General features: G+C 52.7%; 1 protein-coding gene across 1 annotated transcript in view; it reads left to right on the forward strand.

Moving 5' to 3' along the window:
* Positions 1–13688, forward strand: part of VAV1 (vav guanine nucleotide exchange factor 1) — a 47740-nt gene that overhangs the window by 22827 nt on the left and 11225 nt on the right. The window contains exons 3-19 of the mRNA XM_040450170.1: positions 231–394; positions 500–595; positions 1574–1642; positions 1791–1894; positions 2469–2568; positions 3206–3301; positions 3503–3571; positions 3842–3928; positions 4039–4124; positions 4456–4588; positions 4918–5027; positions 6000–6101; positions 6343–6440; positions 6527–6549; positions 6722–6767; positions 9287–9423; positions 9751–9816. Of these exons, the coding sequence (XP_040306104.1) occupies positions 231–394; positions 500–595; positions 1574–1642; positions 1791–1894; positions 2469–2568; positions 3206–3301; positions 3503–3571; positions 3842–3928; positions 4039–4124; positions 4456–4588; positions 4918–5027; positions 6000–6101; positions 6343–6440; positions 6527–6549; positions 6722–6767; positions 9287–9423; positions 9751–9816 (1586 nt within the window). The remainder of the gene's footprint in view (positions 1–230; positions 395–499; positions 596–1573; positions 1643–1790; positions 1895–2468; positions 2569–3205; positions 3302–3502; positions 3572–3841; positions 3929–4038; positions 4125–4455; positions 4589–4917; positions 5028–5999; positions 6102–6342; positions 6441–6526; positions 6550–6721; positions 6768–9286; positions 9424–9750; positions 9817–13688) is intronic.

Consider the following 13688-nt stretch of genomic DNA (forward strand, 5'->3'; position numbering starts at 1 on the left):
GGGGGGGGGGGGTCTGAGGGCACATGGTTCTGCCCTGGGGGTCTGAGGGGACACGACTTTGATCTGGGAGGGGTCTGAGGGGATATGGTTCTCACCTGGGGGTCTGAGGGGACGTGGCCCTGCCCTGGGGGGTTGGAGGGGACATGGCCCTGTCCTGGGGGGTTGGAGGGGACATGACCCTGCCCTAGGGGGCCTGAGGGGACACGAGTTTGATCTGGGAGGAGTCTGAGGGGTCCCTGGCCTGGGGGCTCCGGTGGCCCTAGCTGACCCCACACCCCGCAGCGACACGGTGGAAGAGGATGAGGACCTGTATGACTGTGTGGAGAACGAGGAGGCGGAGGGTGATGAGATCTACGAAGACCTCATGCGCTCCGCGGAGCCGGTGCCCATGCCGGTGCGTGGGGCGGAGCGTGGCGTCTGGGAGGCCTCATGGGGGGGGGAGGGAGGGGGGCACACAGTCCCGGGTCCCCCAACACCGACCTGTGCTCCCCACTCTCAGCCCAAGATGACAGAGTATGACAAGCGGTGTTGCTGCCTGCGGGAGATCCAGCAGACGGAGGAGAAGTACACGGACACGCTGGGATCCATCCAACAGGTGCGGGGCTCCAACCCAGCCCGGGGGGGCGCATGCGCGGGAGCTGGGCGGGCAGGTGCGCGTCCCCCGGCCCGAGCGGCGGCCTCTGGGCCGTGCGTAGCAGCCCGTGTGTCCCAAGCGGGCCTCTGTGTCCCCATTGTTTTGTTTCTTCTCTCTCTCTGCCGCTGGTTTTCTCTTTCATGCCATCTCCTGTCTTGAGCGGTCTCTCCTTCCTTCTTCCTCGGTCGCTCTTTCCCTGGGTGTCCCTCTATCCCTGTCTGTATCTTTTCCTGTGTCCTCACCTCTGTCCACCTGTGTCTATTACTGTCTCTCCGACCTTCTATCTTCTTCCCTTTGGCCATTGCTTTTTCAACAGCTTTATCGAGATGGGCTCAACATACCATACAATTCACCCCTTTAATGTGGACAATTCAGTGGTTTTTGGTGTAGTCACAAGGTTGTGCGACCATCGCCACTGTTTAATTTTAGAACATTTTCGTCATTCCCCCCCAAAGACACCCGGTACCCTTTAGCCATCACCCCCTACGCCCCCGTCCTTCGGCAGCCCCTGGAAACCGCTAACCTACTTTCTGCCTCCGTGGATGTGTCTGTTCTGGGCATTTCACACACGTGGCATCCCACACGACGTGGCCCTCTGTGTCCGGTTCTCTCACCGAGCGTCGTGTGTTCGGGGTCCGTCCACGTGTGCCAGTGTCGCTCCTCTTCGTGGCTGAGCGACATTCTGGTGGGTGGGTGGACCCCATCTTGTTATCCGTTCACCCATTGCTGGACGTTCGGGTTGGTCCCTCCTTTTCGACTGTTGCGAATAACGCTGGCGTGAACAGCCGTGAACAGGTGTTTGGGTGGCCGTTGTGCATCTCTGTCTCTCAGCCTCTCTTTCTGTTGGTCTCTGACTCTGTCTCCTTGTCCCCGGCTCCCTGGGCCTGGTCCGGACGGAGGGGTCCTGCCCCCTTCATCCTGCTCTCCCTGCTCCTGCAGCATTTCATGAAGCCCCTGCAACGGTTCCTCAAACCCCAAGACATTGAGATTATCTTCATCAACATCGAGGTGAGCTGGCCGGTCCCCAGCCCTCCCGGGCGTCTGTCCAGTGGGGACGACCTGCTGGCTCCACCTGTGCCTGGAGAGTGGGGGCTGGGAGTTGAGCACTGCAGGGTGGGCCTCCTGAACCCCAGCCCCCACTCCTTCCTCCGAGTAGGACCTGCTTCGTGTGCACACTCTCTTCCTAAAGGAGATGAAGGAAGTCCTGGGCACCCCAGGTGCGCCCACCCTCTACCAGGTGTTCATCAAATACAAGGAGAGGTGAGACCCAGCCGGCCAGCCCAGACCCCCGGAAGTCACCCCGTCCTGCCTGCGCCGGGCATTTGGATGACCTTGCCCTCAGAGGCTACCGGACAGGCAGGGCTGTTTCCTCTCTGCTCATGGGCAAGGGAAGGGACTGCCCACTTGTAGGTCAGTCCCCAGCTCTGCCTCTGCCGGGCTGTGTGGCACTGTAGACTCACTGAACCTCTCTGAGCATCTGCTGCCACATCTGTAAAATCAGCGTGGCGCAGAATGTACCTCCCAGGGTGAGGATGAAATAAACGGATGCCTAAAGAGCTTGGCACAGGGCCTGGCACACAGTAGGTGCTCCGTAAGTGCTTGTTAGATGAGTGAACATTGAGGAGACAATATACCAAGTGCTAAGCGTGTCTTATGCATCATCTCCCTCCGATGCTTCAGTGGCTCCATGCGGGAGGTGCCATTGTCATGCCCATTTTACAGATGGGGAGACCGAGGCTCAGACCATCTGGGAAGAGGCGGGCCTGGACTGACACCCAGATTTGCCTGACCATGGTGCGGGCCACCATTACCCGGCCACCTGTCCTTCCCTCAGGTTCCTCGTCTACGGCCGCTACTGCAGCCAGGTGGAGTCAGCCAGCAAGCACCTGGACCATGTGGCCGCCGCCCGGGAGGATGTGCAAATGAAGCTGGAGGTGGGGCCCGGGTGCCATCTGGGGGGCTCTCTTACCCCTTCCCAGGCCCCAGGGGCAGTGGGGGAGGAGACAGAGCTGGTGGTGCTACTTTCCACCGCAGCCCAGCCAGGGTATGGGGTGGGAGGTACTGACCAGCTGAGTGGGAGAAAGGGAGCAGGAAGAGGTGGGCGGGAGCGCTGAGCCCTGACCCCCGCTGAACCCCGACTCTGGACTCAGTCCTGACCCCGAACTCAGCTCTGACTCCAGGCTAACCCCCAGTCCAGCCTGCGCTGAGTCCCAGCCTTGGCCGTGCCCCAAGTCTGGGCTGAGCCCCAACTCACACTGAGCCCTGATCCTGGGCTGAGCACCCCCCCTCCCCTGCCCCGGAACCAGTGTATCTACAGGGCAGAAATGAGGACGGGCCACCTGCATGCACCGTCCATCCGGCCTCGTCGGTCTCCACTGTGGGGACCCTGCAGTCCTGTCCCCCGCTCCCTCCCCAGCTCCACTCAGCTCCTGGAATCCTGCCTCAGGCAGTGTTTGCCAGCCTTCCAGGAAATTCTTCCTTCACTATTTCCCCGATGATGCTTCAGGTTCTAGAAAAATCCACACCTGTCTCCACCTCATCGTGCTCATCTCTGTCTCTGACCCCCCCCAGGAATGTTCTCAGCGAGCAAACAACGGGAGGTTCACCTTGCGGGACCTGCTGATGGTGCCCATGCAGCGGGTGCTCAAGTATCACCTCCTTCTCCAGGTGCACAAGTGGGGGCCCCCAGGCAAGGGCTTGGTTTGTCTCCCTCTCCGTGTCATAGGCGTGGGGGCAGAGCTGTCTTCCCGGGGCTGGGGCCTGGCATCCTCTGGGAGGAAGGAGGAAGCTGGCAGGCCAGGCTTGTCTGGAGGGTCCCCAAGAGGAGAGGGCAGGCCCAAGTGATGTCTGTCTCCATGGGCTGTGCAGGAGCTGGTCAAACACACGCAGGACGTGATGGAGAAGGAGAACTTGAGGCAGGCCCTGGACGCCATGAGGGTGAGTGGTCACACACAGGCGGTTACACGTTGGAGGCAGTGCAGCCCGGGGAACGCGGTCACACCCACGGGCAACCCCTCCTCTCATCAATGACCACACGCCCATGTGACCAGTGAGTGATTCCTAGCGTCTCCTTGAGGACAGTACATGCGGGGATGCCCTTTCTACGCCTCCTGCCAGCCCCTGGTGGGGGGCTGACCCCCTACACCCAACCAGAGAGGGGATTGGCCAGGGTGGGGGGGCCCAGGCTCACCCCTGCCCCACCCCCAGGACCTGGCACAGTGTGTGAATGAGGTCAAGCGGGACAACGAGACGTTACGGCAGATCACCAATTTCCAACTGTCCATCGAGAACCTGGTGAGGGGGCAGGGCAGGACGGGCCAGGGGTGTGGCCGCGGGGGTGGGGTGGGAGGGTGTTTGGCCTCCCCCTGGGTGGCCCCTTGCCAGACCCCCTTCCTGCTGCGTAGGACCAGTCTCTGGCCCACTATGGCCGGCCCAAGATCGATGGGGAGCTCAAGATCACCTCAGTGGAGAGGCGCTCCAAGATGGACCGGTAAGCAGAGCCAACAGATGCAGCAAAGAGCCGGAGCAGAGGTGGGGCGGGATTTCCAGTTACACCAGGGGGTGGGGCCTAGGTGGGCGGGTGGGGCGGGACCAGCGTGGACGTGTGGGTGGAGCCAAGACCAGCAGGTGCTGGGACCCGGAAGGACCTTATGGCCGAGGTCAGGATGGTTAGGTAGGCCAATCCTGCCAAGCTGGCCACAGAGGAGGAGAAGGGCGGGAGTCCTAGACGGACGGCCGGGTGCGGCCAGGAAGGTGGAGCTGGTGGGGAGGAGCTGGCCGAGGGGAGCCAGACGGAGGCCCCTGACCCAAGTTGCTCTCAGGTACGCCTTCCTGCTCGACAAAGCTCTGCTCATCTGCAAGCGCCGAGGGGACTCCTACGACCTCAAGAATGTTGTGGATCTGCAAAGCTTCCAGGTTCGAGATGATTCCTCTGGAGAGCGAGAAAACAAGAAGGTGGGGCTCCGAAGCCAGATCTGGGGTCCCCAGCGCTGGGAGAGCTGAGGCTCTGCACTCGAGCTTTAGAATGCCCGTGTGTGTGTGTGTGTGTGTGTGTGTGTGTGTGTGTGTGTGTGTGTAAGACACGCGTGGTCTTAGATTTGTGCACGTATGTTTGGTTCTCCCAGGCAGACCCTTACAAGGGTGCCCGCGCCCAGTTTCTCCGAGGGGCAGAGAGGCTGTTACGAGGCTGACCCTTTCCTCCCCACAGGGGTAGGGGTGAAGAGGGTGTGTGGTCCCATCCTCTGCAGACTGGGTGTCTTCATTCTGAACCCTGTTCCCTGCAGTGGACTCACATGTTTCTCCTGATCGAGGACCAAGGTTCCCAGGGCTATGAGCTGTTCTTTAAGACACGAGAACTGAAGAAGAAGTGGCTGGAGCAGTTCGAGATGGCCATGTGAGACCCGCCTCCTCCCCCACCCCCGTCCTCAGAGGACTCTGCAGTGGACAGGGGCTGAGAGGCAGTTGTGCTCTGTTCCGTAGGGCCACTCTGAACCTCAGCCTCCCCATCTGCGAAATGGGAAGCATAGGCTTTTAATGCTGTCTGCGTCCTCAGAATGTCAGTGTTCTGTGTGTGAGCTTCAGCCGCCAGCCTGAACCCCTCTTCCTCCTCCTTTTTCTTCTTTTTCTTCTCCTCCTCCCCTTCCTCCCTCTCCCCTCCTCCCACTCCTCTCCCTCCTTCTCTTCCTACTTCTTCTCCTTCCGTTTATCCTTCCCCTTCCCTTTCCTCTCCTCCTCCTCCTTCCTCTTTTTCTTCTTAATGTTTGTTTTATTTATTTTGAGAGAGAGAGCAAGAGTGTGTGTGTGTGTGTGTGTGTGTGTGTGTGTGTGTGTGAGGGAGGGGCAGAGAGAGAGAGAAGGAGAGAGAGAATCCCAAGCAGGCTCTGCACTGTCAGCACAGAGCCCGAAGAGGGGCTCAGTCTCACAAACGGTGAGATCGTGACCTGAGCTGAAATCAAGAGTCGGATGCTAACCTGACTGAGCCCCCCAGGCTCCCTTTCTTCGTCTTCTTGAGATGAAGCTCACGTAACAAAAATTTCGCTATTTTAAAGTGTATGATTCAATGGCATTTAGTGCCTCACGATATCGTGTAACCACCACCTCTAAGTTCCAAAACATTTTCATCCCCCCAAAAGGAAACCCTGCACCCATGTAGTACTCAGTCCCCAATTCCCCTGCTCCCAGCCCCTGGCAACCACCGGTCTGCTCTCTGTCTCCACCCAAATGCCCATCAGTGGAGGGCTGGAGACATGGCTTCTGGTTTATGTATGGCTGCCCCGATACGTCCAAAGGGCAGCACGTGTTGGTACTTCATTCCCTTGTGCGGCTGAATACTGTTCCGTCATGGGGAATTCTGTCCCCTCTCCAGCTCCAACATCTACCCTGAGAACGCTACTGCCAACGGGCACGACTTCCAAATGTTCTCCTTTGAGGAGACCACGTCGTGCAAGGCTTGCCAGATGCTGCTGAGGTAGGGGTCTGGGGGGATGGGCCTGGGGCCTGGGTGTGGTCAGCTCGTCCCCCTCAGAGGGGCTTCTCTGGCTGTCTGTCCCCTGGGTTGGGAGGTGGGCGGCTCTCCCTTGGGCTTCCGCTTCTGCATCTCTCTCTTGCCCTGAAGGGAACCCAAGGGCACCCTTCACGTTGTTGGCAAAATGATCGGCTGTGTCCAGTCAGCATCACTGACGTCCCTTAATCTCCCCTTGGCATCCCAGAGGCACTTTCTATCAGGGTTACCGTTGTCATCGGTGCCGGGCACCTGCACACAAGGAGTGTCTGGGAAGGGTCCCTCCATGTGGCCGACACGGGCAAGGTACCAGTGGGAGAGACTGGGGCAGGTGGGCTTGGTCCTGTGGGGGGGATTTCCATGCTAACCATTCCCTTCCCCGCCCCCCATAGATTTTTCAGGAACTATGAAGAAGGTAAGACCCCCATTCTCCTTTCTCTGTATGAGAAATCATGGGGGATAAGGAAGGGTGACCCAGGAGACCCCAGCAGTGGGCATGGCCCTTTGCTGGGTGCTCACATAGGAGCTGAGGGGGCCCCAGGCTGGGCCTGGGGAGCCACACTTGCAGTTTCGCTGTCTCCCTCCAGGATAAGCCACATCGCCGAGCTCAGGACAAAAAGCGGAATGACCTGGGTGAGTCTGAGGTGGGGTGGGCGTTGTGTGGGGCAGGAGGAAGCCTGGTCTCTGCCCCAGATCTCAACAGTTATATTAACGATCACATAAGGTCCTGCTTGTAAAGCTGTGAGCCATTGGTTGCAGTCCTAGAAACCCGAAAGGAATTTAAAGATAACCAACTGGGGGCGCCCGGGTGGCTCAGTCGGTTGAGCGTCCGACTTTGGCTCAGGTCACGATCTCGCGGTTGGTGGGTTCGAGCCCCGCGTCGGGCTCTGTGCTGACAGCTCGGAGCCCGGAGCCTGCTTCGGATTCTGTGTCTCCCTCTCTCTCTCAAAAATAAATAACATTAAAAAAACTTTAAAAATGACCCAAATTATTTACTTGCTTTGCTCAAACACTACGAAGAGAAGGCATGGGGCAGTAGCCATCCTTGCAAAGGTGCTCTTTATCTTACCGTCCAATTTCTCCTCTTCACCGCCTCTTTTTCCTTGCTTTCCAACGCGGCACGCCTCTGGTGGTCCTTACCTCCTCTCCTCTTGATTCTGTGCCACAGAATCTTATCATGATGTATAGTTTCAGCAGAGTGCCCTCCCCTCGAGGATGGGGAAGTGGAGGGCACAGATTCATTTTAGCCCAATGGCAGGGGGGAAAGGCTGGACTCATTCCTATGTTGACGAATTTTGTGGCATCACAGCAGTGATGGGTGCCTTGTGTTCAATATCTACTGTATACGTGGTCACATCTGGGGCCTCTCATCCTCCAGAAGCTCTGAGACCAGTGGTGAGGGAGAGAATTTTAAGACATTACCTTGTAGTGGGCGGACTAGAAGGTTCTCTGGAACATAGAACCTGGGGGACTTGACAGATCTGAGCCCTCAGGGAAGCCTTCTCAGAGGAGGAGACATTTAGGCAGACATTTGATGGATGAGAGGGTTAGGCAGGTGAGGAGGAGGACAGGGGTGTTCCAGGCAGAGGGAATGGCATGCGCAAAGGCTGGGAGGCAGGGAAGCCAGGCAGCATTAAACACGTGAGAACAGTTTGGTGTGGCTGAGGAAGTAAAACCTTTGCTCATAATAACACAGAGTCAGTGTGAAGGCTCAGATTTCATATCTATCTATCCGTGTCTATGTATATTCATATATAGATGTCAATGTACAAAGATCTATAGATATCTATAACCTGTGTCTATAGATAGATATAGATATCTCAGCTTTATTTGAAATAATAAAAAATTAGAAACAAATGATTCAATAAGAAGAATGTATATATAATTATACGTAGATTTATATGCGTTGTATAATCCGTTTTATACAAAAGTGTATGTCAGCTTTATTTGTCAAAAACCAGAAACAACCCAAATGTCCTCAATAGAGGGAAATATTTATGTGTGTGTGTGTGTGTGTGTGTGTGTGTGTGTGTGTGTGTGTGTGTAGGGGTGCCTGGGTGGCTTAGTTGGTTAAGTGTCCGACTCTTGATTTTGGCTCAGGACATGATCTCACAGTTTGTGAGTTCAAGCCCCACATCAGGTTCTGCACTGCCTGCTTGGGATTCTCTCTCCCTCTCTCTCTGCCCCTCCTCTGCACTCTCTCTCTGTCAAAAATAGATGCACATTTAGAAAAGTAAGTGTGTGTATCTATTATATGTATTTATATCTATGCATATTGTATATATATTACTATATTATATTAATATAATTATATTTAATATATATAATTATATTAATATTAATATATACACTTATATTAACACACACACTTGTACATATCCATTATATATATGCATACGTACACACACACACACACACACACACACACACACAGTTTATTGAGATAGAAAATACATACTGTAATGTGTATAAGTGAGCAAATCTTAACTGCATGGCGCCATGAATTTCTACCCCTGTAACCACCACACAGATCAAGATATGGAACGTTTCACCGAATTCTAGAACTACACTGTCCCATGCAAATTGAAACTAATTTAAATAATCTTAAAACTCCCGTACTCAGCCACACTAGCCACATTGTGAGCTCTCGCTCACCACCTCTGACTAATGACTGCCCTGCTGGACAGGAGAGATTATTCAACTCCTCCACACAGAAGGTTTTACCAGACTGCTGTTCAGTCCCCCCCCCCCCGCACCTGGCTCTCTGAGGGGACCACTCTTAGACCCCTACCACCATAGGTCAGTTTTGCCTTTCCTTGAACTTCGTAAAAATGAAATCATGTGGTATGTCCTCCTCCTGCGTCGTGTTGGTGAGACTCATTGACGTGGTTGCTTGTGACAGTAATTTGTTCGTTGCTGTGTCACATTCTGTTGTGTGCTTCTGTCACACTCAGTTTATGCATTCCATTGAGGCCGTTGGGTTGTTTCCAGTTTGGGGCTCTTGTGAAGACAGGCTGTCTCGGACTTTTGGCACACACGAGGGTGTGTTTCTCTTGGTCTCTAATTTTCGCCATCCTGGGGGGTGGTGAGGCTCAGGTCTGAAAATCTGTGGCCGCCAACCGCACTGAGCCACCGCCTTCCTGTCCCTCCAGGCCTGCCCAAGATGGAGGTGTGCCAGGAATACTATGGGCTTCCCCCACCACCTGGAGCCATTGGTCCTTTCCTGCGGCTCAACCCTGGAGACATCGTGGAGCTCACCAAGGCTGAGGCTGAACAGAACTGGTGGGAGGTACAGGCTGGGCGGTGGGAGTGATGGAGAAGGATCTGAGTGTGGGGTCATGGGCGTAGGCGGTCCCGGGAAGGCTTTGGCAAGGGGAGGCTGGTCTGGAGGAGGCATCTGGGGAGGGTGTTATACATGGGGATTTCTAGGGCTCGCCTGGCCCTTCTGAGCTGGCCGTCGTGCCAGGTGGTTGATACTGGCTAGAACTCCATGGGTCATGCGGGCACAGAGGGATGGATGGGTGGGCAGATGGCCAGTGGGTAGAAACGTGGGCACACACATGCACGTGAATGCAAGTAACTTCTGCGTCCGTGTCTTTCCCTCCCGGATTTTTAGGGCAGGAATACGGCTACCAATGAAGTTGGCTGGTTTCCCTGTAACAGGGTCAAGCCCTATGTGCATGTAAGTGCCTCAAATCTGGATGGAGAGAGGGCAAGGGGGGGTCTGGAGAGGGTCCTGCAAGGGCGGGAAGCCTTGAATTAACACCCCTGAGATAGAGAGGGGCTGCCCATCACGGTAAGTCATTCCCAAACTCTGTGCTCTGCCTAACGTGTCGACCGAGCCCAGAGTGGAGGCGGGGAGGCGGGGGGCACATGGACAATGATGACCAATCCTTTCCCTCTTGATTCTTCCCGTATGAAGGTCCTCTCCCTCGTACTGCAGAAAATCAGGGGTGGCCAGAAGGCTGGCCAGTCGCTGGCTTCCTTTCAGAGGCAGCGAGTGCTGGGGCCACCCAGGCCTCTCGGCCCAGCTCCTGTGGACGCACCTGCCCGCACTGTGCCCAGTCTCTGCTCACCCAACCCCCTTGCTCTACGATGACCTCAGGTCTTTCCCATCTCCCCAGACCTCTCTCCCTCACTGCAGATACCCCTCTGCCTGCTTCACAGCCTAAACAGGAACCCGCAGAGGGAAACTCCCCTTCTGTTGCTTGAATTCTGTATCATTTCAGACTTCCAGAAAGGTGGCTACAATAATGCAAGCAACTCCAAATAGCCTTTCCCAGATTCACCAGCTGTCCACATTTGTTCTTTGTCTGCACATTTTATTTAAAAATTTCATATTATTGTTTTCCTGAGACATTTAAAAGTAAGTTTACAGCTATGTTTTCCCTTCACCCTTAAATACCTCCTGAGAACAAGAACCTTTTCTTACATAACCATAGCATGATTTTAACAACCATGAATTTAACACTTGACATTGACATTATACTACGATTTAACCTGTAGTCCATATTTAAATGTTGACAATTTTCCCTAAATTGTCTTTTAGAGATTTTTTTTTTTCTTTTTTGGCCTGAGGTCTCCCAGGTTTCTCCACTGTGGAGCTATGCATTTCCAACATCATTGTTCTGTCCAAGTTTATTAGAAGATGTAAGGATGAGGGGCGCCTGGGTGGCGCAGTTGGTTAGGCGTCCGACCTCAGCCAGGTCACGATCTCGTGGTCCGTGAGTTCGAGCCCCGCGTCGGGCTCTGGGCTGATGGCTCAGAGCCTGGAGCCTGTTTCCGATTCTGTGTCTCCCTCTCTCTCTGCCCCTCCCCCGTTCATGCTCTGTCTCTCTCTGTCCCAAAAATAAATAAACGTTGAAAAAAAATTAAAAAAAAAAAAAAGAAAAGAAGATGTAAGGATGAACTGCCTCCCTTTCTGTCAGTCAGTCAATCAATCAGTCACTCAACCTACCTATCAATCAGGCATCTGTATATCTAATGATCAGCTATATATCTATCTGTGTCTCTGTGTGTCTATCATTTATGTATCAATCTACATACCTATATATGTATCGAACATCTATAATTCTATGTAGGCAGGTATCTATCTAATTACTAATCAATCAGGTATGTATGCATGTATGTATGTCAGGAAATGCCTGTGGATTCTTATTCTAAAAATGGTCCCAGCTTTGGCCAGCGGGAGCCCCATCAGGCTGGCTCATCTGTCCTTTTGATATGTCCCCATCATTCTCTGAGCTGTTCCTTATTTTCTGGCACAAAACCAGACCTACCTTGTACTTCCCATGCCTCAGTCTTGGAATCACCTGTTTTTCCAAGGAGCCCTGGTCCTTTCAGTGGGACACGGCATTCAGAAGCCAAGATCTGGGCATCTCTCCAATTTCTGCCTCCAAATGTACTGCCTTCTTAAAACTACACCTGTCCTAGCCTCCTTCTCTCTCATTACAATGAAGGCTCTGAGAAAAGATAGAAAAAAACGACAATTCTCCTTTCTACTGAAGGATTCCATCCTCCTGGTCCCACCTACCTTACAAGATAGCTACTATTGTATTTGTTTTATGAGTGTCTGTCTGGAGTTTCTTAATATACATACTAAGTCGATACGAATAGCAATTCTCATTTGCCCCATGATTTATTCAGAAGATTTAATACTATTTTGCAGCCCCCTGCTTGCCTTTTAATATATCTTGGGATCTTTTCATACTGTGCACAGAATATTTCATTCTTTTCTTCCCCTTTAAAAAAAATTGAGGTGAAATTTGAAAAACATAAAAACCATTTTAAAGTGCACGCTTCAGTGGCCTAGTACATTTTGCAATCATTTCATTTATGTGAAATGTCTCAAATAGGTACATCCACAGGAACAGAGAGCAGATTGGTGGTTCCCAGATGCTGGAGGTGGGGGGCTTTGGGACCGACTGTTTAATGGGTGATGTGTTTGGGTTTTCTTTTGGGGTGATGGTTCAGAACTAGATACAGGTGGTAGTTCCACATTCTTTCCATTACTATTTTTATTTTTGTTGTTTCTTTCTAAGTTTATTTTTTTATTTTGAGAAAGAGGGCAAGTCGAGGAGGGACAGAGAGAAGGGGAGGGAGAGAGAGAATCCCAAGCGGGCTCCAGGCTCTGAGCCGTCAGCACAGAGCCCGACACGGGGCTCGAACCCACAGACTGTGAGATCATGACCTGAGCTGAAGTCTGACGCTCAACTGACTGAGGCCCCCAGGCGCCCCATATTATTACTATTTTTAAATTATGGTCAAACACTAATTGTATAAAATTTACCATTTTAGCCATTTTTGGGTATACAGTTCAGTGGCATTAGGTACATTCGTGTGTTTGTGCAACCACCACCACTGTCCATTTCCAGAACTCTCCATCCTGCAGAGCTGAAACACAAAGTCCCCACCCCGTCCCCCAGCCCCTGGCTCCCACCATCTACTTCCTGTCTCTGTGAATTTGACTCCTCTTAGGGACCTCGGATGAGTGGTATATGTGTCCCTTTGAGACCAGCTTTTGCAGTGAGCCTAACATTTTCAGAGTTCATCCATGTTGTAACGTCCCAGAATGTCTGTCTTCTTATGGCTAATAGTCCATTGTGTGTGCATGCCACATTTGGTTTATCTGCGCATCTGTGGATGGAGACCTAACCCTCCGGCAATCGTGGGTGACGTTGCTAGGAACACGGATGTGTAAATGTCTCTTCGAATCCCTGCTTTTAATTCTTTCGGGTAGATACCCAGAAGACGAATCGCTGGGCCATATGGTAATTCTATTTTTAGGTTTTCAGGAACCACCCTCTGTTTTCAGTAGTAGCTGTGCCATTTCACATTTCTGCCAGTAACGCAACAAGGTTTCCAATTTCCCTGTATCCTTCCCAACACTTGTTATTTTTCTGTTCTTGTTTTGTTTTGTTTGTTTTTTGTTATTTTACAATAGCCGTCCTGATGTGGTGGAAGTGTGCACTTTTACATGTATTCAGACCAGGGGTTGGGCTTTCTGTAAATAGACAGATAATATAGATTTTCATCTTTGTCGGTCAGATGCTCTCTTTTGTGATTTCTCACCTCTGCCAAAATGGTACAAAAGCAGCACAGACGATGTGCAAATGAGTGAGCCTGACCATTGTCCCAATAAAACTGAATTTCTGGACCTTGGCATGTGAATTTCACCCCATCTTCACATGCCGAGCAATATTATTCTTCCTTTGATTTTTGTCAACCATTTAAAAGTGTAAAATCCATGGGGCGCCTGGGTGGCGCAGTCGGTTAAGCGTCGGACTTCAGCCAGGTCACGATCTCGCGGTCCGTGAGTTCGAGCCCCGCGTCAGGCTCTGGGCTGATGGCTCGGAGACTGGATCCTGTTTCTGATTCTGTGTCTCCCTCTCTCTCTGCCCCTCCCCCGTTCATGCTCTGTCTCTCTCTGTTCCAAAAATAAATAAACGTTGAAAAAAAAAATAAAAAAAAAAAGTGTAAAATCCATTCTTTTTTTTTTAACGTTTACTTATTTTTGAGACAGAGAGAGACAGAGCATGAATGGGGGAGGAGCAG

This window comes from Herpailurus yagouaroundi, unplaced genomic scaffold, assembly GCF_014898765.1.
Source record: "Herpailurus yagouaroundi ecotype Mexico unplaced genomic scaffold, PumYag 200, whole genome shotgun sequence".
Classification (NCBI taxonomy): domain Eukaryota; kingdom Metazoa; phylum Chordata; class Mammalia; order Carnivora; family Felidae; genus Herpailurus; species Herpailurus yagouaroundi.